The sequence below is a fragment of the Onychostoma macrolepis genome, chromosome 12 (assembly GCF_012432095.1).
Source record: "Onychostoma macrolepis isolate SWU-2019 chromosome 12, ASM1243209v1, whole genome shotgun sequence".
NCBI classification, from domain to species: Eukaryota; Metazoa; Chordata; class Actinopteri; order Cypriniformes; family Cyprinidae; genus Onychostoma; species Onychostoma macrolepis.
In genome coordinates, this window is record NC_081166.1 from 17,779,067 (window position 1) to 17,800,909 (window position 21,843).

The 21,843-nt window shown below is 37.0% G+C and overlaps 3 protein-coding genes across 5 annotated transcripts; 1 reads left to right on the top strand and 2 right to left on the bottom strand.

Moving 5' to 3' along the window:
- Window positions 1-628: 628 nt before the first annotated feature.
- On the top strand, window positions 629-8,866 carry dlgap5 (discs, large (Drosophila) homolog-associated protein 5). 2 transcript variants are annotated; one of them, XM_058794410.1, is made up of 20 exons: window positions 629-787; window positions 1,561-1,781; window positions 1,861-2,042; window positions 2,127-2,183; window positions 2,857-2,890; window positions 3,002-3,082; window positions 3,256-3,330; window positions 3,408-3,485; window positions 3,625-3,653; window positions 3,751-3,926; window positions 4,014-4,208; window positions 4,471-4,559; window positions 4,852-5,012; window positions 5,105-5,203; window positions 5,293-5,533; window positions 6,058-6,748; window positions 6,843-6,891; window positions 7,879-8,053; window positions 8,158-8,195; window positions 8,554-8,866. In XM_058794410.1, the coding sequence occupies exons 2-20, from the start codon at window positions 1,562-1,564 to the stop codon at window positions 8,656-8,658; spliced, it is 2,775 nt and encodes a 924-aa protein (XP_058650393.1). In that variant the 5' UTR covers window positions 629-787; window position 1,561; the 3' UTR covers window positions 8,659-8,866. The 2 variants fall into 2 exon arrangements, with proteins under 2 accessions (XP_058650393.1, XP_058650394.1); XM_058794411.1 differs by lacking the exon at window positions 8,158-8,195.
- A 70-nt stretch (window positions 8,867-8,936) lies between these two features.
- Window positions 8,937-14,683, bottom strand: rsph10b (radial spoke head 10 homolog B). 2 transcript variants are annotated; one of them, XM_058794412.1, is made up of 18 exons: window positions 14,349-14,683; window positions 14,185-14,260; window positions 13,670-13,738; window positions 13,342-13,515; window positions 13,168-13,253; window positions 12,923-13,043; window positions 12,642-12,818; window positions 12,446-12,566; window positions 11,885-12,012; window positions 11,610-11,799; window positions 11,410-11,503; window positions 11,255-11,334; window positions 10,971-11,116; window positions 10,781-10,888; window positions 10,586-10,714; window positions 10,284-10,338; window positions 9,356-9,503; window positions 8,937-9,114 (listed from the first exon to the last, which is right to left on the bottom strand). In XM_058794412.1, exons 1-18 carry the CDS (start codon window positions 14,600-14,602, stop codon window positions 8,946-8,948), a joined length of 2,325 nt encoding a protein of 774 aa, XP_058650395.1. In that variant the 5' UTR covers window positions 14,603-14,683; the 3' UTR covers window positions 8,937-8,945. The 2 variants fall into 2 exon arrangements, with proteins under 2 accessions (XP_058650395.1, XP_058650396.1); XM_058794413.1 differs by lacking the exon at window positions 13,670-13,738.
- Window positions 14,684-14,805: 122 nt separating this feature from the next.
- Window positions 14,806-21,810, bottom strand: pms2 (PMS1 homolog 2, mismatch repair system component). Its single transcript, XM_058793200.1, has 15 exons — window positions 21,673-21,810; window positions 21,352-21,491; window positions 21,183-21,269; window positions 20,490-20,592; window positions 20,124-20,307; window positions 19,882-20,049; window positions 19,691-19,788; window positions 19,444-19,543; window positions 19,263-19,347; window positions 18,864-19,016; window positions 17,941-18,775; window positions 16,155-16,322; window positions 15,968-16,068; window positions 15,708-15,877; window positions 14,806-15,537 (listed from the first exon to the last, which is right to left on the bottom strand). The coding sequence occupies exons 1-15, from the start codon at window positions 21,684-21,686 to the stop codon at window positions 15,394-15,396; spliced, it is 2,550 nt and encodes an 849-aa protein (XP_058649183.1). The 5' UTR covers window positions 21,687-21,810; the 3' UTR covers window positions 14,806-15,393.
- Between the last annotated feature and the right edge of the window lie 33 nt (window positions 21,811-21,843).

Consider the following 21,843-nt stretch of genomic DNA (forward strand, 5'->3'; position numbering starts at 1 on the left):
ATTAAGACACGAGTTGTGTGAAATGTATCTGATCCAGATTTTCCTTACATATTGAATTCATATATAGCCTTTATATAGCCTTTAAGGGGTAAAAAAGTACTTAATTCTGGTCTATGGTAATTTTCATACTTATAATTCAGAGTTGCAGCCATGCAACGTGAACGTTTCCAGAATGAAAATGATTAACCTTACATGGCTTGGGAGAATAATATGCTAATTGCATCATATAAATCGTTTAAAAGCTATAAAGTATGATTATATCCGCTGGACATCTGGTCAGGGTGATCCACCTTGACTTTTATCCTCAGCAAGAGGCTTACCTTTCTGAACACAATCATTCAAAATATTAACGGACAGAGCAGCGTGCAGCATATATGATTTATTTATTTATTTATTTAAGTTTGGATGTAGCGGATTAGTTGTTTATAGTTGTGCCAAAAATAGAAATATATTTTGAAATGTCCTAGTAGACAGCTAACGAACCATATGTACGGTCACCAGCGTCACACGTGACCACCAGTGTTAATTTAGGATTTGTAAGAGGGCGGTGCATAACGCGTCATCCGAATTTAACCAATCAACGGACAGAGCCATGGCCCTGTCAACGGAGGGGTCTGCGCAGCAGAGCAGCCAATCAGAAGAGCGGTATTCACTTTTCAAAACCTGCCCGCCATCTTGCATGCCGTACGCGTTGGGCAGGTAAACGTTACAGAATATAAATATTGCGAATCATTTTGTATCTGGATATAGCATTTTTTGGACTTCCGTAACCCACCTTAATATAAAGGTAAGAAATATATCCCATTATTTCAAACAGATGGATAGAAAATAAACTTAGTGTGTTAAATGTGGCCTCAACGCGCATAAAATGTCATTGTGTACAAGTGCAAAAGACGTAAAGCGTCTGACGGTGTAAAGTTAGTATAGTAAGCAAAATTGCGATAATATGTTGCTTTGTTGATTCAGGCATGATAAAATTCTAATTTTATATTACTAATGTAATATGAATCGCACACATCAGTTTGAAGGATTTCGTTAGGAATTTACTTTTTACAAATGATATCAACAAAATTACAACTCTTAAGTCGGACCTTCTCCTGTAAGAAATCAAGATGTCTGTTTATTTCTTAGATCTCTGCTGCATTAAGTTTTGGTTGTATTTATTTAGTTAGTTAGTTAGTTTGTTTGTTTGTTTGTTTGTTTGTTTAACTAAAACCAACCCGTTCTGTGACTGCTCAGAGAAAAAAGATTTACATGAAGTCAGCATGAAATAAATAAAAGAACAAAAAAAGTTACAGAGACATTATCCATGTTTTTACCAGGTCAGCAAAAAAGAAGCTATTAAGTTTGATTGGAAACAGCCTTTGATGTCAAAAACAAAGATTCACTTGTAATAGTTGATAAGCCTGTCTATAGATAGATAGATTTATCACATAAATTATATGATTTTACGGAGTTGAATTAGTACATTAAAATAGACCTAATGTTAAGTCTATTTATAGATGAGCTGTGACACCTCTGCTTTAAATAATCATGTTCCTGTTGTAAAAACTCTTATAGGATGGACTCTCGCTTCACTCACCTGTACAAGCGGGGCAGCAGTGTGTCTATGATCCGGCTGAAGATGTCCAGACGCCGGTCTCAATCTCAGAAAGAGAACCGAGAGAAGATCCATCACCTGCGCAGACACCTGGACAATCTGCCTGAGATCGAGCTCTCAATGGATGCATCCAGCCTCATGGCCACCCAAGACAAAGCACCAAAAACAAAGGCAGCTAATGGTCAGTATCATAGTTATTTTTGTTTGATTTTGTTTTGGCATGGCCTTTTTTCCCAAGTAGTTGCAATTGTACTTAACAGATGTAAATGCCGCTGCTGAGGAGAGAAAGAAGATGCTTGCTCGTTACAAAGAAAACAAGATGTTGCAGAAGGAGAAGGAAATGCGGGACAAAGAGAAGAAAGGCGTGTTTAAGGTCGGCCTGTATAAGCCACAGCCACTCGGGTATCTGCCTTCAAACACTGTTGCACAAAGCAGAAGCAAGGTGAGTGATGGGAATAACTGTTTGAAAAATCTCAGACTTTAATAAAGAGTACTTAATTTCCCATTTCATTCCTTGTCATGACAGATCACAGAAACTAATCAGTCCACACGAGTGACCCGCTCAATGGTGCAGAATCAGAAGGTATCATTTAAAAGCTGAAGTGTCTAATTTCTACGTCGCAGACATTAATTCTGTCATTTTATTTGGTGATGGCAGTTTTCAAACACGTTTCCCCGAGCATACCCCCATTTGACATTATTCAACAAACAGGTAGACCTGGCCCAAATTAACAACATAAAACAATGTCCTCAATAGGTGAAAAATGCACACATCAGCTTTCCTTTATGTATATTAACTTTCAAAAATCTGAGGTCAGTATTTTTTGGAAATGAAATCTATACTTTTATTTAGCAAAGTATTTGTTGAATAGAAAATTCAAAAGAATTTTGGTAACATTACAAAGAATCCTGAAAAAAAAAAAAAAAAGGTTTCCACAAAAAATATTACAGCTGTAGCACAACTTTTCAAAATTGATCATAATAAGGAATGTTAGAATTCTAACAACTTGTTAGAATGATTTCTGCAGGATCATGTGACACTGAAAATTGTAGTAATGGCTGCTGCTAATTCATTTAAATATTTCAAAAACATTAAAAAAATCTTACCAACCCCAAACTTCTGAACAATGTGTTTTGTCGTCATGTAAATAAATCTGTATGTATAATGATGCTACAGCATTTTCTTGTGTAATTTCTTTATTCACAGTTTTAAATCATGTAAGCTTTGTTTATTATGTACCTCTGTTACATTACAGCCAGCAGCAGACAGACACGCTGTTCAAAAGAAAGGTTTGTTGTGCTCAACTACTCATGTTTTTTTTATTACCTAATGCGAATCATACAAATCAACAAACTGTGGTGTCTTCATGTTGTTGATGAACAATCTTTGTGTTTGAACAGTTGAAAATGTATTGACCACCAGAGCTTCAGCCAAGACTAACTCAAAAGCTGTGAATACCACCAAAACCAGAGCAGCTACAGGTAAAATCTACTTAATTAATTTTAGAAGATGTGAAAGATGTAGTTAGAGGGTAACATTTTCATTTCAAGGTTCCACGAGAGCTTTTTTTACTGACTCCTAACTTTTGAACAGTAGTATACTCTTGAATTAGGACCCCATGCAGAGCATGATTGTGCATGAACTTCTTTTACAGTTGAACCATCTGTAAGAGCTCCAACCACACGATCAGCTGCTAAAACACCAGCAGCTGTGGTTAAACCAGTTACTGGTGAGTTTTATTATAACATTTTAAGCCTTGCTGTACTTGTGTTGCATGCACGAAAGCCACATTCTCTGTGATTTTAGATTCAAGGACTGCAAAAACAAGATCAACTGTTAAATGTCCTGTAGCGCCCTCTTCAGGCAAAGAGAAAGATGTACAAGGTAAGAAAGATACAACTTTTCTTCTTGCACATTTTCTGATCTTGTACATTTATATTGCCATAGTGTTACTCTGAAGGCAGTAATGTTGCATTATTTGATAAATGTGTCATTAATCAGTAGATCTCATTATCTTTCTCAGGCAACACAAAGGCAGTTATTGAAAATAAGGTAAGGTGATTTGTCATGTCTTTTTGGCTTTGAAATATTTTTTTATATTGTATTTTATATTATATATTTTATATTTTTACTTTTTTTTTTTTTTTAGACTGCTGAGAAAAAGGACACTGCAGTTGATTCTTTGAGACCTGAGGAAGAGGAACCCAAAGCTGCTGCCCCCTCATTTGCCCCTCAGGGGTTCGTGTTCCAGCCTCCTGTTGGTCTAAGGTCGTTTGAGCCTGCACCCCTCTCTCCACGTTCAGCCGGCACCTTCCTCTCACCGAGGTACCTTTAGAACTTATTCTAACAAACTACTTGATAATTCTATACTTTAAGTTGGTTTGAAATACTGTTTGTTTATCTTTTTCATAGCTTTCTCTCTGATGGCAACGTGGAGCCCACCTTCCCCTCTCCCCCAAAACCTGTTCTCCCTGCTTTTTCCCTCTCCTCCCCTCCACCAGATCATCCTGCCAACCCTCCCTTAGTGTCCTCTCCTCCTCCTGCCCCGTCCATCTCTACAGCACCATCACCTCCCTTGGAGCCTAAGCATGATGTTGCCTATTTCAGGTGACCCAGATCTCTACTATACTTAATAAAACAGAGTTGTTAGTATGGTATAGTACTTTATCACGATAATTTTTCTGTTCAAAGAATACTGAGAAAGTTTTAAAAAACAGCATTTATTTGAAATGGAAGTCTTTTGTTACATACATGCTGTTACTGTCACTTTTGATCAGTGTAATGCGTGCTTGCTGAATAAAAGTGACAGTTTCTTTCTTTCATAAAAATCTTTCAATCTTTTAAACAGTAGTGTATGTTGTTTCATTAGGGCAGTGATGGTCAGCGAGACTGAGCGTTTGACTGGACTTTCTGAGCTGTGGAAGTCACGATTTGATGATACTTCTATCCCGGAGGAGAGTAAGTCTTTTGTTTTGATCAGTGTTTAATTTGAACCTGTCTTAAATAAAGACTAACAGGGTATTCTAACCAGGGGGCTGCTTCATAAAACATGTTTACCAAATAAGCCAGGTTTATTTCAGTTAGTCTGACTTATTGTCAGTTGATTTGATTCAAAATAAGTCAGACTAACTGAAATAAGCCTGGCTTATTTGGTTAACTTGTTTTATGAAACAGGCCCCAGGTTTCCCCAGAAAGGCTGATATTTCTGATATAAGGCTGATAGTAAGTATATTTCTCCCTCTTCGTGCAGCACGAGACCAGATGCGTACGGTTGTGGGCCAGGCCAGATTGTTGATGAAAGAGCGATTTGGTCAGTTCAGTGGGCTGGTGGATGACTGCGACTTGGGTCGTGGAGAAAAAATAACAACCTGTACTGACTTGCAGGGCTTCTGGGACATGGTGTACTTTCAGGTGGGCTGATGTTACTTTTTAAAAGTGCTCAAATTCTTTCCAAGCCTTGTTTTAATGATGTATTTTATTTTAATTGAATTTATTTTAAATAGGTGGAAGATGTTAACAAGAAATTTAATGCTTTGAAAGAGGCAGAAGCAAGGGAGTGGAAAGAGGAAGTCCGGCCTGTTGCCAGAAAGAAAGTGGCAAAAGTAAACAACATTATTAGCACCATTTTAATTTGTAGCATTTTAAAGAGGTGAATTGTGTAATTTTCATATCCTGTACTTTTATCCTACAGAAGCCTCCTGTTGTGGGAGGGAAGGCTGGAACAGGTGCCAGTGCTGCAGCTAAGAGTCGACTGGCTGCTGTAAAGGCCGCCATGAGAGCCAAGCAGGCTGAACAGAAAGCCACTGAGACTTCAGACAACATCCAGGATGACTCGAGCTCTGTTCCTGCAGCCCCTGCCATCACACTGCCTGCACAGACCGTGGTGTTTAATGGAGGCTTCTTCCAGGTGGAAAGTCCAGTCAAGCCATCAGGTAAGATCGAAACACATGGGATGAGATCTGATGACTGACCCCTGCAAGTTTCAGAGTAAAGCACGGCTATGTGTGGTTTTTTTTGTTGGTTTTTTTACATTTGACCAGCTGATCATCCAGTGTTTTAAGTGTCTCGGAGCAGCTTGAACTCAAACAAGTGCTGTGTTTTAATTAAAAACTCAAAAGCTCTATAATTTAATCTTTCAAAGCAAAGAAATTAAGGCAGCCATAAATATTAGTACTGTAATTTTACTGTTGTTCTGTAAAATAAAATTTAACTAGTAGTATTTATAAGTTATTAAATACTATTTTGTCACAGCATAATGGTATTATTGCAATAATGTTATTTTTATTTATTAAACTGTAGTCCAGGCCTAACGGAGTTATAGTAATATAATATTTATACTTAAATATTCCTCTTTTTTTTTTTTTTGAGCTTAACTTAATTTGCCTTTTTAACCTAATTCAATATCCTTTTTTAATGTTGTCTTTGTTTTTAATATAGATAATTCTCTTGTTTTTAGGTGCTGTTAGAAGATCATGTCGAACCAGTGCAGTTTCTTCACCCTGTGTTTCTAAGTTCAGCACTCCAGGCAGGCAGTGCAGATCTACTGCAGTTTCTCACGCTTCCTCTCTACCTAGCTTGTCTGCCACACCTCCTCCAACCCATCGACCTGATGTATTGCCTGTTTCCACTCCTCTACGTTGTGCTGAGGCCCTCCCACAGTCACCCAGAGCTCCTCAGATTGGTCCTGACCACAACCAAAATATTTCGCCAGAGACCTTCTGCAGCAGCCGTATTAATTTTGATTTAAGCTCTACTTGTACCCAACCAGATATCAGTAATGGACCAGAAAACAGTCCAGTAGCCCAAACACATGACTCACCCAGCCAGTGTGAGCTAGCTGTTGATTCTTCAGAACCTCAGCATGAAGACTGCATTCCAGAGTCTATGCTCAGTCCTTCTTTCCAAGAGGAACCACAAGAGAACATCTCTTGTGAAGTCTCTGAAGAGAGTTTGCATGTCCAGCCTGGAGCAGATGCTGGTCTAGATACTCCATCCCAGGGCTCATCTCATAGCTCTTCAGAACCAGTGGAAGCAGAACTCAGTGTCTGTGCACCTGCTTCCCCTACCCTGATGCCCTCCACACCAACCAAAGATTTCACAGTTTCTACAGCTCCCTGTAATGAGGTCTTCATTCTGGCCAGTAATGGGTATGCTACGCTTCATGTGTATGTTAGTTGTAGTGTGAATTATGTCATGTTTTGTTGTTAATGATCTTATATACTCTTTCCTCTGTCCATACAGATCTCCAACCAGTATGGATGTTGAAATGACTGGAAATCAAGATGTTGAGGTATTTATCTATAAAGTCTAACTCTAGATGCACAATATTTGCAACCAAATGGGTTATTGATATTGAAATCATTTAAAGTTGATCTTTTAAAACCCCTAATAATTTAATAACATTCTTAAATGTAATCTGCACTGTACATTTTAATATTGTGGTGCCTAAATTTTAAATCAATTGCACCATTTAAAATGATTGATTGTCAGACAGTCTGTTGCTGTTCATCCCAAAATGGATATAAATATTAGGGGTTGACCGATATGTGACCCTGGACCACAAAACCAGTCATGAGTAAGTAGTACGAATATATTTGTAGCAAAAATCATTAGGATATTAAGTAAAGATCATGTTCCATGAATATATTTTGTACATTTCCTAGCATTTAAATATCAACTTAATATTTACATTTTTTGCTCCCTCAGATTCCAGATTTTCAAATAGTTGTATTTCCTTATTTATTCAGCTTTCAGATGATGTATAAATCTCAATTTCAAAAAATTGACCCTTATGACTGGTTTTGTGGTCCAGGGTCTCACATTTATTTTTCAGGGCCGATACTGATTTATTACAGATTAAGTAGACTGATAACCGATATTTTGAACGTGTGTGTGTGTGTATGTATGCGATAACTAATGTCAAAATTAAGAATAACAAGGACTCTGACAAACTCTTTAAATGGTTTTTAAATTATTTTATCAGCAAATCTGTTTTGAAAATGACCGATAACCATAAAAATGTGTAATATCGGCGCTGATAATCGGTCAGCTCCTTATCCACACAGAGGTACAGAGCCGAAGCACAACCAAAACAATGTTCCTCTGCAAGAAGCATACAGGTTTAACCAGTAGAGGGCCACAAATTTTCATAGTGTAGCTTTAACCTATATTGTATATCCCTAAATCCTACTCTTTTGTAAAGTGAACGGAGTCTACAGAGTTTTTTTTACTTTGACTTGATAGTTTGAGAATCATCATCTGATGCATTTTTTCCCAGGGTGCTACTGGTTTGGACATTGAGCGTTACCTGCAGCCAACAGTGAGATACAGCATGTCTCCTGCACAGAGTCCTGCAGCAGAGAGGTTCTCGTTTGGGCCAGTGGATGCTGAGATGGAGAGTCCGGGGACTCAGGCAGAGGAGTGCCCACATGATGTCTTGGCAACACCTATAGGTAGTTTATGTCCCTGACATCACATCACAATGTTCTTAATGCTCACATGTGGTTTATTGGGGGCACATGGGCACTCACACTTCTTCCTTGCACTCCTGTCTCAGCTCTTCACGGAATGGTGTTCTCACCCCAGATCAGTCAGGTGAGTTAAATCTTTCCTTTATGAACTGTCAATTCCCTCTTAATCTTTCAGCAGGGTTTCCTACAGTTTTCCAGTCATGAAAATTCACAAATACAGAGCAATTTTGATCCAATAAAATATCTTGCAGCTGTTCATTTATTTTATTAATTGGATTAATTTAATTTAATCAAGAATGAGATTCTATTAATTTCCTTAAGCTTTTTTCCAGGCCTAGAAACCACAATTTTAAAATGATCAGGTGTTTCCAGGTTTTTCATGACTGTGGGAACTCTTTCAACCACTATATCACAACTTATTAAATTTCACAATTTTAACTGTAGCATTTTGTCTATAAATGTCTTGTTCTCTGGTGTTTCAGATGTCGGAGAATCTGTTGCTGTTCTCCCCAGAACGGAAGGAGAACGTGAGACAGTCAGTGTGTGAACGTGACCTGATCACATTCACACCTCCCACGTACAAATAAAAGCACATCCACTCACTGTTTGGATGTGGATCATTTTATTTTTATTTTTTTTATTTGTGCTTGAATTAGATGTCTTTGATTTATTTGGTTTGTTGTTGAATTAGACTCCTTTTGATACTTAATTTGTTTGCTACTCTTTGTACTTCATAATGAGCATATTTAGATACAACAATAATATTTCTATGCAGTTCTGACCTCAGAAAAAAATATATTTTTAAGGTTTTTAATGTCAAAAGATTTTGTGAAAGCTAATTAAATAAGAAAACACAATATACCATTCTGTGGATTTACTTCTTTTTCTTACTACCGCTGGTGACTGGCTGTTTTGAAATGACAGATGTGGTGGAGGTCACAGGGGTCATGGGGGTAGAAGGCGAGCAATTAACATCATTGTTTGGAACCTCTCCATTACCATCTTCCTCTTGTTTTTCCTTAGCCTCCAGCTGTTCTATATATCTGAAAAAAGTCATTTTGTTAATAATGATTAAATGGGCTTCAAAAGGCCAGTCCACATTACACCGACCGACACAGACCAATACTGACAGCCGACATGTCTCAGACATTCCACGACCCAATAAATGCATATTCAGCATGTTTAGACCAACACACTGATCAGACAAATGTTTGTCAGAATCTGTCGGTGCAGTGTGAATTAGAACTTTTCTTGGAATCAGGGAAAGCGCTAATTTTTAAATACCTTGCATTGTCAGTCTCTGCGAGAGAAATTCTCTTTTGTCTCAGCCTGAATCTCTCCTCCTGTAGCTCCACACTGTGCTCATACGCAGGGAAAAATATCTGAGTGAAGAACTGCTGTGTTTTCTGCATCCAGCCCTTCAGTTCTGTCTCTGAGGATATGAAATTACCCCACTATTAGTCATAAATCAAAGATGGAGAAATGTACTGTTTGTGGAGGAAGTATATGAAAGACTAATGTCAGTATAACTATATTACAGTAATCTGAGAATATATAGACCTGTAGTAATGTAGTTACTTTATAAAGTGTAGTGGTTCTCAACCTTTTTCAATGCAAGGCCCCCTAGTTTTGTTTTCAAAAAAAAAAAAAAAAAAATTTCCCACTCCTACAGTTTGTGTAATTGTAAAAAAAAGAAAAAGTGTATAATTAATTAATATTTTAAATTTTCAAAACTTTTAGGATCTGAATGTTCTTTAGGTTTCTACTCTTTAACCAATTAATTTATATAATTCTTCTAGTAGTTCATGATTTACTAGATTTGTTTTTTTTTTTTCAAACTCAAAAAGATATTTGAACTCGGTTTCTGATAAATATTTCAGAGTTTCACACTAACTAATATTTTATTAACTTGCATGACAGTTCCAGGTCTAGAAATGACACTTAAAATCAGGCTACCTCATAAATTTCAAAAAGTTTTCAAAGGCAGTGAGAACCCTAGTTCTTCAAAGGAAACAACAGTTGTTTAGGGGGGTAAATGAAAATAAAAAATATCTTGATTTGTTTTAACAAATTTTAATGCTTGTTTTGTGTTATTTTAAATCATTTAAAATCATCTTGAGGTCCCTTTGGAAGTTTGCTGAGGCCTCCTAGTTGAGAAGCACTGATACAGTAACAAGACTGACCATCAAGAATTGCATTTGTGAAGTCAAACCTTTGAAAGCAAGCACAGGACTTTGGCTTCGCTCGGTCTCCTCAGATAGGGATGACTGAAACATTTCAAAAGATGAGAACGCCTTAATGGAGATTTAAAAGCTTTAAACCCAAGCTTGAGATAATCAACTTAATGTGAGACTGACTCATATCTACAAATCTCAAAAGACTTTGTTCTGTCAACATGGGAGAAAATGCTAGAAAGGGATGATTTCTTTCTTAAAAGTAACAAGAAAAAAAAATCTATTTAAATTATGTAACTATAATTTAGTGAACAAGAACAGCAGGACAGGCGGCACAGACCTGAAGTGAACTCAGAACAGTGTCCTCCTGATGATTTGTGTCAATCTGGCTCTCGATATCAGTTTGGATTCTTTGGCCTTTCACCTCAGCACAGCCCAACAATGCCTCAAAAAACTCCAGAAAGCTCATCTACAACCAAAATCATTTATCAAGTCGAATCAACATATCATCAACCAAATACCATCAGCTACTGACCTCCAGGTCCAGGTTGCTGTAGGTTCCATCATAAATTGCTGGACTGTCCACAGAGAGGATCTTTAACACTTTAGACACAGTTAGCTCACTGTCATACAGATAGAGGTCCTGTGAACAGGACTATGCATCAGAATCATTTATGAATAATTCTTAGTAAGCTGAAACTAGATCAGAGTAAGAGGCCTGTTACCTTAAGCATCCAGACAAATTGCCTTACAGTCAAGATTGTGTCAGACTGGATTGAACTGGCTTTACACAGAGCCTGGTAAATTCCCCAGCATCTGTCTGAGTAGTTATATGCAACCGCAGCATGGACAGGATGGCAGAACAGAGGCCCTAAAAAAAAAAAGTGTGTATATATATAAAATTAACCATTGTAATAAAAATAATATATTAAGTATTAATTATAACATTTATTAGTTTCTAAATAATTTTATACAGAAAATTAATTCTCTACAATCTTTATCTCTATACCTTTTACGTGTTTCGCATTGGGAATGATGTTCTGCCTCATGAGCTTCGAAAAACATGCTGCGAGTATGTTGTTAGAGGATCTAAAACATGACAAAGTAATTTGTGACTTGATGATAGCATAAAAAGAAACTTTATTATGGTATGAATGTACTCACTCAATATCTTTGTGGCAAATATGATATGCTACAATGATAATATAGCTGATACACTCTCTCGGTAGAATGGCAGCAAAAGGAGAATGAACCTCATCTAAATTCAGACAATGACAACAAGCAAAACCTTTAATTATGCGTAATAGATTTTGTGACAAAAGAAAAGCATCATCACTTAAGATTCTTATGCTCAAAGGCATTACCGTTGATAAGACGATCCATTTGTGCTACTGTGATTCCATGCTGGTGAACTTTACAGTCCATGAGAAAGCGAGAGAACTGCAGGTGGGTCAGTGGGAATATTTTGTCTGAAGACTGCTCATGTCCAAGGCAGCTGTAGAAGCTGTATATTTCCCTTAACAAACCAATGTGTCTCACTACCGCAAATTCCACCTAAACAGATGTAAATAAAATAGTGCTTACACACAGATTTGGCTCTGGATTTACCTTAGGATTCATCTCAAAATAGGACAAAAACCTGTTTAAGTTCTTGATCTCTGTGGGCCTCAGGTAATCTACTTAACAGGGCTTGAATGTTCAAAACCATGTCAGATCCAAGCGGCGAGGAGCTTGTGCTTGACTGTGAAGCTCTGTTTGATGAATCATCTAATGTACAGAGATAAACACCGTTAGATTAAAGAAGGACATAAAAAAAAACTTAGGTAAAACTCTGACATCCTGTATGTAGGGGATAATGCACTGTCAGCAAGCCATTTTTGGAAACTAAACCCTGACAAAGTAATCAAGACCCCAGTGTGAACCAGAGTCGTCTCTTAACATCCTGATGAGTTTTGACTGACTGTACATTATCTACTAACAAAATAAATGGACATTAATTATTCATTTTAGTTTAATACAATACATATTTGTTATAAACATTTTAAACTAGATTTTTTAATATAAAAATTCAACTACAGACTTAAATGTAGGAAATCATTTAGGGAGGACTATGGTTTAGCAGCCATTATTTAACTAATCAGAATCAAGTATTCCGGAGAGCTAATAATATATTTTGCTTCTCTCCATGAATATTACTTACTCTCGCCCGGAAAAGGAGTTGTAATTCCACTGAGGCCAGGAGTGAAGGCAGGAAATTCAGCCATGCAGTCCTTAATAAACTCCCCTTCATATACCCGTCCATTTTCAAAAGTGTACCTCCCCTGCAAAAGACCAGACCATTTTGTGTTGGAATCACAAAACCATCTCAGCTCATCATCATTTGAAAGGTGGCTTACCTGTCCATGTTTTTTGTCATGTTTCCACTCTCCACAATACACAGCCCCACTGGCATAACAGAACTGTCCTTGACCATGACGCATGCCCTGAACAAATTCTCCTGTGTACTCGTTCATACGAGGGTACTGAGAGCACGGAACTCTTTTACGGAACCACGTGTGCGTTCCTTTTCCATTCTACATTAAATAAGAAACTTCTGCTAGAATTTCAGTACAAAATTATATGAAATCAGACCTAATACAGGGAATGACCCTTAAAAAATGGGTAAAGTTAAACAGACCTGGATGCCGTTTACCCACTGCCCACTATATTGCTGATCCAACTGAACCCATTTCATTGTTCCCTCTCCATGCCGGACATTATTCCTCCATTGTCCCTCATATACATTTCCAGATGGGTAACTTTAGTGAAACGAAAAATTGTAGTTCGTAAGGAGATATTGAGCAGAGCTTAATAATAAACTTAATTTGAAAGTATTTTTTTAATGAAAAAAATGATAAAGAAATGTGCATTAATATCACATACCACCGCGTTCCCCAGCCCTCTCTGCAACTGTTCACCCATTCTCCTTTGTACCATGATGTGGCTGCTTGGTTATAGTACATTACCCCCTGTAACCATCACAGGACACCAGTAAAGATATTTATTATTAAATACATATGCGGAATATTGAGACAATGGATGTGTGTACGTACATACCTGCCCCTGTCTTTTGCCCAGATACCACTGACCTCTGTACACGGTAGAGGTTTTGGCACATTTATACACTCCGACACCATGACGGACACCTTTGTGTACCTCTCCCTCATAAGTGCTGCCATCCAGCCAGGTGTAAGTTCCATGTCCCACGGGAACATTTAATTTGAAATCACCCTGCCAAATGCAACAGGAGGGAATTTTTGTAATTATTGGCGAAACTCCAGAAAGTGTGTGTGAATAAAAAAACACTGGGGTATTATGTGACTTGTTTAAAAATTTACATGAAGATGAAGCACAACTTAGTGACCTGCGTTAAATTTTTACATACCTGATACTTTAAACCGTCTGACCAAATATATTTCCCATGGCCATGCATTAACCCATGTGAAAAACTACCCTAAAGATTGCAAAATGTTAGAAATCAGTTGATAAACTACTTTTTTTCAAGCAGGGTCTGTAGTTGGACATATGAGTAAACCTATGACAAGAAAGTGTAGTTTATCAGCAAATACAAAACCAACAAAAGTAAAAGTTTTTTTCTACAATTACAATTTACTTACATATTAAACAGTTGTTACTCATAGTTTATCTTTATTATGAAAAGTACAAATAAATTATAATTTAATTGAAATTTTACATTATAGTGTCAACTTCAGGGGGTTAATAGAGAATGTATAAAATATACAACTTGCAATTTCAGACATTTCTATTTACACATTCACATCCGTTGAGTGATATATATTGTAGTAATTTAAGCCATTTTACTTAGATTAAATTATATTTTAATTAGATTTATGCTGAGGTCCCAGGGTCTAAAGTTCAGTCCCGTCGTTCACCAGTCACCTTGTAAATGTGGCCACCTTGAAAACAAACGACACCTTCTCCATGAAACATGTCTCTGCTCTTATCACCCTCATATCTGAGAACAAAAGATTAACAACAAACACTATGAACACTATTAGTCAACAAATCTGGGTGTTATCTTTTTGCAAGAATGCGTGTCTAACCTTTCCACGATTATATGATGAAGAATGGGAACTTTACGGCACTGATCATGCTCGTGGTTCTGTTGATGGTCATTCGTGGGTAGAGATGCGGCAGATGCGGAGCATACGGTGGAACTCGGTGAGTTTTGTACATCGTCAGGCTCTGCGACGGACTCCGACAGCAAACTGGACGTGGAGGACTCTCCTAACGCTTTACTAAACGTTGGTTCTGGTGTAGATCTGTTAGAACTTTTTATTTTGTATCCTTTAGCCATCGTTGGTGGTGCAGAAAGGTAGAAGTATTCGCTAATACACCGACTAGCTGGAATCCCACCGGAGTGTACATAGTAACACGGTTGCTAGGGAACGGTAAGTACGGCAAGTTAGACCTGCCAAAATAATTAAGAGGACCTGTTGAATACAAATATTCAAATATAACCTGGAAAAACTCTTAATAAATATTTATTATGGTTTTATTTTTTTGAAAGTCAGCTTTTGTACAAGCACATTTAAAGGAACAGTTCACTCAAAAATGAAAATTCATTATCTGTTAATATTTACACACTTTTTTGTCATTCCAGTTACTTACGTTCTTCTGTGGAACAAGGAAAATAATATTTTCAAGAATGTTGGTAACCAAACCGTTTTTGAGGACTTCTTATGGACAAAAATAATTTATTTCTCAAATGTCTTTTATATTCCACCAAAATAAAAAGTCATACAGGTTTGGAACGACATGAGGGTGTGTAAACCATGACGACTTTTATTTTTGTACTAAAACTAATTCCTTTGATTAAATTATTCAATAATTATTAATATTCTGTAAAACACATGCACTTGGAGGTTATGGATTTGAAACTTTAAAATCTACCCACTTTAAAGAAATAAAAAATACATAGTGAAAGGTGACATTACAGTTAGATAATTACAACAGCAAACACATAATGAAAAACTTACTTTATTGTAAAAAAAAAAAAATACAAATAATAAAATGCTTTATTAAAACAATAGTGTTTGGCAGAAAATATAAAATTTGGAAAAAACACAGCAAAAACAAGAAGTTGCTTTAGTCCTGAGAAACCATATCCAGATTAGCAAGGTGTCTCATTGTAGGTCTACCATGTGGACAATTCCAGGGCTGTTCAATTTCCCCCATGTGGAGCATAAGTTTCTTCATTTCACTGGTGTTCAGGGCAGTGCCAACCATCACCTGGGTAAACAGACACACATTAACAAACCGTACAAGACAACAACACAAACATGCAACAACTCAATCACACATTCTGTTCAACCTTACAGGTATTTATTTGGGTAAAACTGATAAATAGCAGACAGGTAGGTTAGGTTATTTTGACAGGAAGAAAAACCTACTGCACTCACTGATTTGCGACATGCCCTGGATGCAAACATCTGCCTAACTCGAGAAGGTCGACACATGATTCCAGGACTGTCGCTAAGCATGAAGATGAGTTCTTCAATGTCACTTGGGCCAAAGGTCCAATTCTTGCTTGTAGGTAAAGACACCAGCTTTACCCTCTGCATAACCTGAGCTGAAAAACAGAACACCATCTTAGGTCAATCTGGGGGAAAAGGTACCATATAAGATACTGTATGAAACACTACTATAGTAGATAACTCACCATCCTCATCAATGAGGAAGTCAAAACCATTCTTTCTGAAGATTTCAAGGTTTTCCATAAGGACAGTTTCACTGATAGCTGGGAGGTGGAGACTCTGTGGACTGCATATTAAGAAAGAAAAAAATAAGTTAGCCTTAATATAAATACCTGCTTCCAGTTTCACTTATCTCTGCAAGGTGTGACTTACACTATGAGTCGTTGTCCCTTTAAGACTGTATTCTGTTGTAGCATCTCAAAATTGTACTTTTCGTCTGTGGCATGCTGGTCAATTATGAAAAGGTCGGATTTCAGCTTGGTGATAATAAAACCCAGGTTGAACTGACCAATGATTTCCATATCCTTGAACATATCTTTGCTGCAAGAAAAAGTTGAAATCTTGTAAATGGCATAGTCATGGACAAAAATATCAGCACCCTTGGAAAATATGATCAAAGAAGGCTGTGAAAATTGATCTGCATTGTTAATCCTTTTTTCATCTTTTACTTTAAAAATTCAAAAAAATCTAACCTTTCATTGGATAATAATAATTTAAAATGGGGGGAAATATCATTATGAAATAAATGTTTTTTCTCAAATACATGTTCGACACAATTATTGGCACCCCTAGAAATTCTTATGAGTAAAATATCTCTGAAGTATATTCCCATTAATATTCACAATTTTTTAGCACTCCAGGGTGATTATGAACATGACATTACCCAGCCATGGCTTCCTGTTTCACAGAAATATAAATAGGAGGGAAAACAAAGCCCAAATAAAAAGTGGCTTTAAGAAAAGAGCTAGAGCAGTGAAAATTCCCATTTCCACCATCAGGGCAATAATTAAATAATAATAATAATAATTAACATAAAATGTTACGAAACTGCCTGGAAGAGGACGTGTGTCTTTATCGTCCTAATGCACGGTGAGGAGGAGAGTTTGAGTGGCTAAAGACTCTCCAAGGACCACAGCTGGACAATTGCAGAAAATAGTTGAGTCTCGGGGTCAGAAAACCTTTAAAAAAAAATTGTCAAACAGCACCTACATCACCACATGTTGTTTGGGAGGGTTTCAAGAAAAATTCTCCTCACTCATCCAAAAACAAACTCCAGCATATTCAGTTATCAGACACGACTGGAACTTCAAATGGGACTGGCTTCGATGGTCAGATGAAACTAAAAAATGAGCTTTTTAGCAGCAAACACTCAAGATGGGTTTGGTGAACATAGGGATAAAAAGTACCCCATGTGTACAATGAAATATACTGCTGTATTTTTGATGTTGTGGGCCTATGTTTCTGCTGGAGGTCCTGGACATCTTGTTTAGACACATGGCATCATGGATTCTATCAAATACCAACAGATACAAAAAATCAATAAGTGACTGACTCTGTTAGAAATCTTATAATGGGCCATGTTTGGATCTTCCAACCGTACAATAATCCAAACACAAACCTCAAAAACAACACAAAAATGGGTCACTGAGCACAAAACCAAGCTTCTGCTGGCCATTCCAGTCCTCTGACCTGAACCCTATAGAAAATGAGTGGGTGAACTGAAGAGAAGAAGCACCAACATGGAGCTGGGAATCTAAAGGGTCTGGAGTGATTCTGGATGAACGAATGGTCACTGATCTCTTGTCAGGTGTTCTCTAACCTCATCAGGCATTATAGCAGAACATTTAGAGCTGTTAAACTAACAAATGGAGGTTTCAAAAAGTACTGAATAAAAGGTTGCCGGTAATTGTGGCCAGTGTGTATTAGAGAAAAACATTTATTTCATAATGATATTTCCCCCCATTTTAAATTCTAATTATCTAATGAAAGGTTAGATTTTTGTGAATTTTTTACATAAAAGATCAAAAGGATTAACAATGCAGATTAATTTTCACAGCCTTCTTTGATCATATTTACCAAGGGTGCTGATATTTTTGGCCATGAATGTAAACTTCTTGATTTTGGTACTTTAAGAGATCAATCTAAACATCAGTGTAACCTTATTTCTTTCTTAAGTTCATCCTCAGCACTCTGGTTTTCACCAGGGTTAATATTCGCCCTGAACCGTCTATATTTTGGCTTGTGATCATTGTTCTCTGTCTTCTGAGCCTTTAGCCTCTGCATCCTTTTAGAAAGTTCCTGTAGAGAAAACTGCAAAAGCACTGTTTTCTTCTGTATGCTGACAGGTGAATCCAATTGCAGAGAAGCATTCTTGTTTTTGGAATCCACCAAACAGCTTTGTGCTAGAGGTTCAGCTTCATGTCGAGCTCTTTTAGCTTCAGGACTGGAAATTCTGTCCTGGTATTGTTCTGACTTTGTCTCTGGCACCAAAGGTTTATAACTCCAGAACTTCTCACCTACAGGTTCATCAATAGTCTCAGTTTTAACATCAGTTTCATGTATACTAGGGTGTAAAACTGACTCAGAATTGTTTTCATATAGAATCTCTGGATCATTTTCAGCTGAATTTTGGTTTCCAGCCCCAGAATCTTCAGCATCAATATCAAAGGTGCTTTTATATTTAGCTAAACAAACAGTTGATTTTTTTATGGAAGAAACGGCAGAGAAACTTGGAGAGGACTTCATAATGTCTGTAATTTTTTTAGAGCTGCTCACAAAGGAAAACATCTTCTTCTGAGAAGGACCAGCACAAGCAGCTTTATGACTAGACTGCTTTGAGCCAGTTCCAGGAAACTGATGTTTAGAAAATGCTTCTTTAAGTCCAGCTAGATTGATGGAGGTCTTTGGGGGTCCATCATATGGAAGTGCTTCAGAGACAGAACCTATATCCTGATCTTCTGAACCAGCACTTGTCTCGGTTGGTCTGCACACATCTTGAATGAAGAACAACATCACGTCTGTAATAACACTTCAAGACAACATATATGTCATGTCATGTCTTAAAAGGTCTGAAGTACTTACTGGCAATTGCTGGAGTAATGTGATTGAGACTGATTTTATTAACACCAGTCTCAAACATGGCAATGAGTGAGCTTTTCAGAATTGCCAGCAAGAGTTTTTCCTCTTGTAGAAGGATCTGACGTTTGTCTGGAGTCACATTCACATCGACACAGTCTAATGTGAAACACAGAATCAAAACAAAGGGATAAATTAAAAGTATCAATAAATTAAGTACATTTAGCATTTATATTTTACATACTTTGTATTATATACTCTACCTTTCAAATGTTTGGGGTTGGTAAGATGTTATGTTTTTGAAATAAGTTTCATTTTTTTACCCTGACTGCATTTATTTGATAAAAATGCAGTAAAAATAGTAATATTTTGAAATATTTTTTTTTTTGTTCTGTCAAGTCTTACCTGAAGCAACAGTGATGTTTAGAGCGACAAAAGGGTATTGATGCCGATTGTACATGTGATAAACCTCATTCACAAGCTTAGAGACCTGCATATTTTACAAAATAAATGAAAAATGAGGATGTCATACTTATTCCATATAATTATGAACACAATAAAGCATACTTAAATAAAAAGACCACACCTTTACTGGATCACAGGGTCTTTTATTGATAAAGAAGAACTGTCTATCAGTAGCACTTCGACCAACACCATGATCCGCTTGTGACACAAATCCATCAATGCTAGAATTTAAAAATATCAATAACCATCACTTTACACAGAAATATTCCAAGTTATAAAATGGTTTTCATTTTCTTATTTGCAAAAAATGGTAATAAGTGAAGCTTAAGTGGACAAACAAATTAATATGTTTACACAGAAAAACTCACCTGAAAAGGTCTTTAGGAACATCTACCCCACAGAGGCCATAGTCTTCCTTAATTGAGTCATTGGGAGATATTTGTTGGAAGGGAATCAAACTTTGTAGCTGTGAACAAGTAAAAATGTGAAATACATGTCAATTTTGGCGTCAGAATTTATCTTCTTAAATTATCCACTACAAAGAATACGTCATTCTCACCTGTTTAGGTCCAAACACAGCTCCAATGTTGTCTCTCATGCTGTTACTGCCACTGGTGCATAATACTGTGGTGCGCTTGCCTTGTCCCATCTGGTTGGTGCATGTAATACGCACACCAGTGGAGATGATGCAGTAGGACTGCAAGACGAAAATCATCTTGGAATATTCCTGTGAAGAAACTCTAGTTAATCTCTTCCTTATCATGTGTACAAACCCATGTTCCCAAGTATCTCCCAGCTGACCTTTTTGATGTTGCGTTGGAACTCCTTGTGTCGAACAGGCAATGTGGAGAAGAGCTTCTGCAGAGTGACAGTAGTGCCATGCTGACGAGGATGTGGCACACGCTGAGTGAGACAACCGTTATGGTCATACACCAGCCGAGCTCCGATCTGAGCGCTCTCATGGCAGGTCACAACACTAAGATCACTGCAATCATATAAAACAGGGTAAATTAACAAAGCACTAGTGACTAGAAAGATTAATAAAGAGATTAATAAAACAAGACATCAAAGCATGAACAACTGTGAGATCATCACTGTACTATAATAATATTATCATAATACTTATCCTGTAAGATTTAAGAGGACAAATCCAAAGTAAAGTGTTACCTAAGAGCACAAAGTGAGCTCAGAGCTTCACCACGGAACCCAAATGTGTCCACATGTATCAAGTCGGAAAACTCTCTTAGTTTAGAGGTGTGATGTTTTAAAGCTGCAGAAGTTGGAAGGACACAAATAAATTACTACCGGTCAAAAGTTAAAAATCATTTAGATTTTATAATGTTTTTGAAAGAAGTCTCTCATGCTCACCAAGGCTGAATTTATTTGATCAAAAATACAGTAATAAAAACAACAATATTGTGAAATTGTATTGCAATCTAAAAGAACTGTTTTCTATTTTAATATATTTTAAACCATAATTTATGCCTGTGATGGCAAAGCTGAATTTTCTGCAGCCACTACTCCAGATCTTCAGTTTCACCCGATCCTTCAGAAATCATTCGGGTTTCCACAAAAATATTAAGCAGCAAAAACTGTTTTCAACATTGATAATAATAATTAGAAGAAATTTTTCTTGAGCACCAAATCAGTACATTAGAGAATGATTTCTGAAGGATCATGTGACACTGAATACTGGAGTAATGGCTGCTGGAAATTCAGCTTTGCTGAATAAATTAATAAATTTTAAAATATATTAAAAATATAAATAAATGCTGCCTTGGTCAGCATAAGAAACATCTTTCGAAAACCTTTAAAAAAATCAGTTATTCCAAACTTTTGACTGTTCAAAAGACAACTTACTTAGTCCCTCAAAGTTTTGCTCCTCAACGCCTTTTCCGTTGTCGGAAACTTCCACCAACTCTATACCATTGTCTTTGAGCTTGACATCTGTATGAAAACAAAACACTTGACCAAATGTAGCATAACCTCAAATGCAATGTTTCCTCATGCTGTCATCCCTTGAGCTCACCGACATTAGCGGCACCAGCATCGATGCTGTTCTCCACCAGCTCTTTCACAGCTGTGGCCAGACTCAGCACCACCTGTCCAGAGCAGATCTGATGCACAGACTGTTTGTCTATTGCCTTTATAGCTCCAGCAGAACCTGTGCTAGGAATGTAAAAGACAGAATGTGAAAGGAAACAGTAGTAACAGTACTGTACAATACTAAGTTATAGTAAACAGTACGTCCAGCATAGCAGATACTCTCACTAGTCTATTCTTTTGTTATTTCTAGTTGCTATAATGTAGCAAACTACTGAAAAGAATATGCAAAGCATTAAACACTTACCTTGAGTCTGACATTTTTTCTGGAGCAATATATATATATATATGGTATCAGTCACAGAAGCTTAACTTAAGAGTTGCATCATTGTGGGTGTTTTGATAGCTTTTGCTCCCTGCGGTATTCGGGTCAAACAAGGAGCGGTAATGTAATGTGTTTTCATTGCTCAGTGTGAAA

Bases quoted from the DNA above. Each gene is read 5' to 3' on its own strand.
- dlgap5 (XM_058794410.1), top strand. From the start codon at position 1,562: ATGGACTCTCGCTTCACTCACCTGTACAAGCGGGGCAGCAGTGTGTCT. The intron at 3,083-3,255 runs GTAAAATCTACT...CTTCTTTTACAG, and splicing joins CAAAACCAGAGCAGCTACAG to TTGAACCATCTGTAAGAGCT. The intron at 5,534-6,057 runs GTAAGATCGAAA...TCTTGTTTTTAG, and splicing joins AAGTCCAGTCAAGCCATCAG to GTGCTGTTAGAAGATCATGT.
- rsph10b (XM_058794412.1), bottom strand. From the start codon at position 14,602: ATGGCTAAAGGATACAAAATAAAAAGTTCTAACAGATCTACACCAGAA. The intron at 9,504-10,283 runs GTTTGACTTCAC...TCATATCCTCAG, and splicing joins TCCTGTGCTTGCTTTCAAAG to AGACAGAACTGAAGGGCTGG. The intron at 9,115-9,355 runs GTATTTAAAAAT...GACTTTTTTCAG, and splicing joins GCAGAGACTGACAATGCAAG to ATATATAGAACAGCTGGAGG.
- pms2 (XM_058793200.1), bottom strand. The intron at 19,544-19,690 runs GTGAGTTTTTCT...TTTAAATTCTAG, and splicing joins GTTCCTAAAGACCTTTTCAG to CATTGATGGATTTGTGTCAC. The intron at 16,323-17,940 runs GTTACACTGATG...TTTTTCTTGCAG, and splicing joins GAACTTAAGAAAGAAATAAG to CAAAGATATGTTCAAGGATA.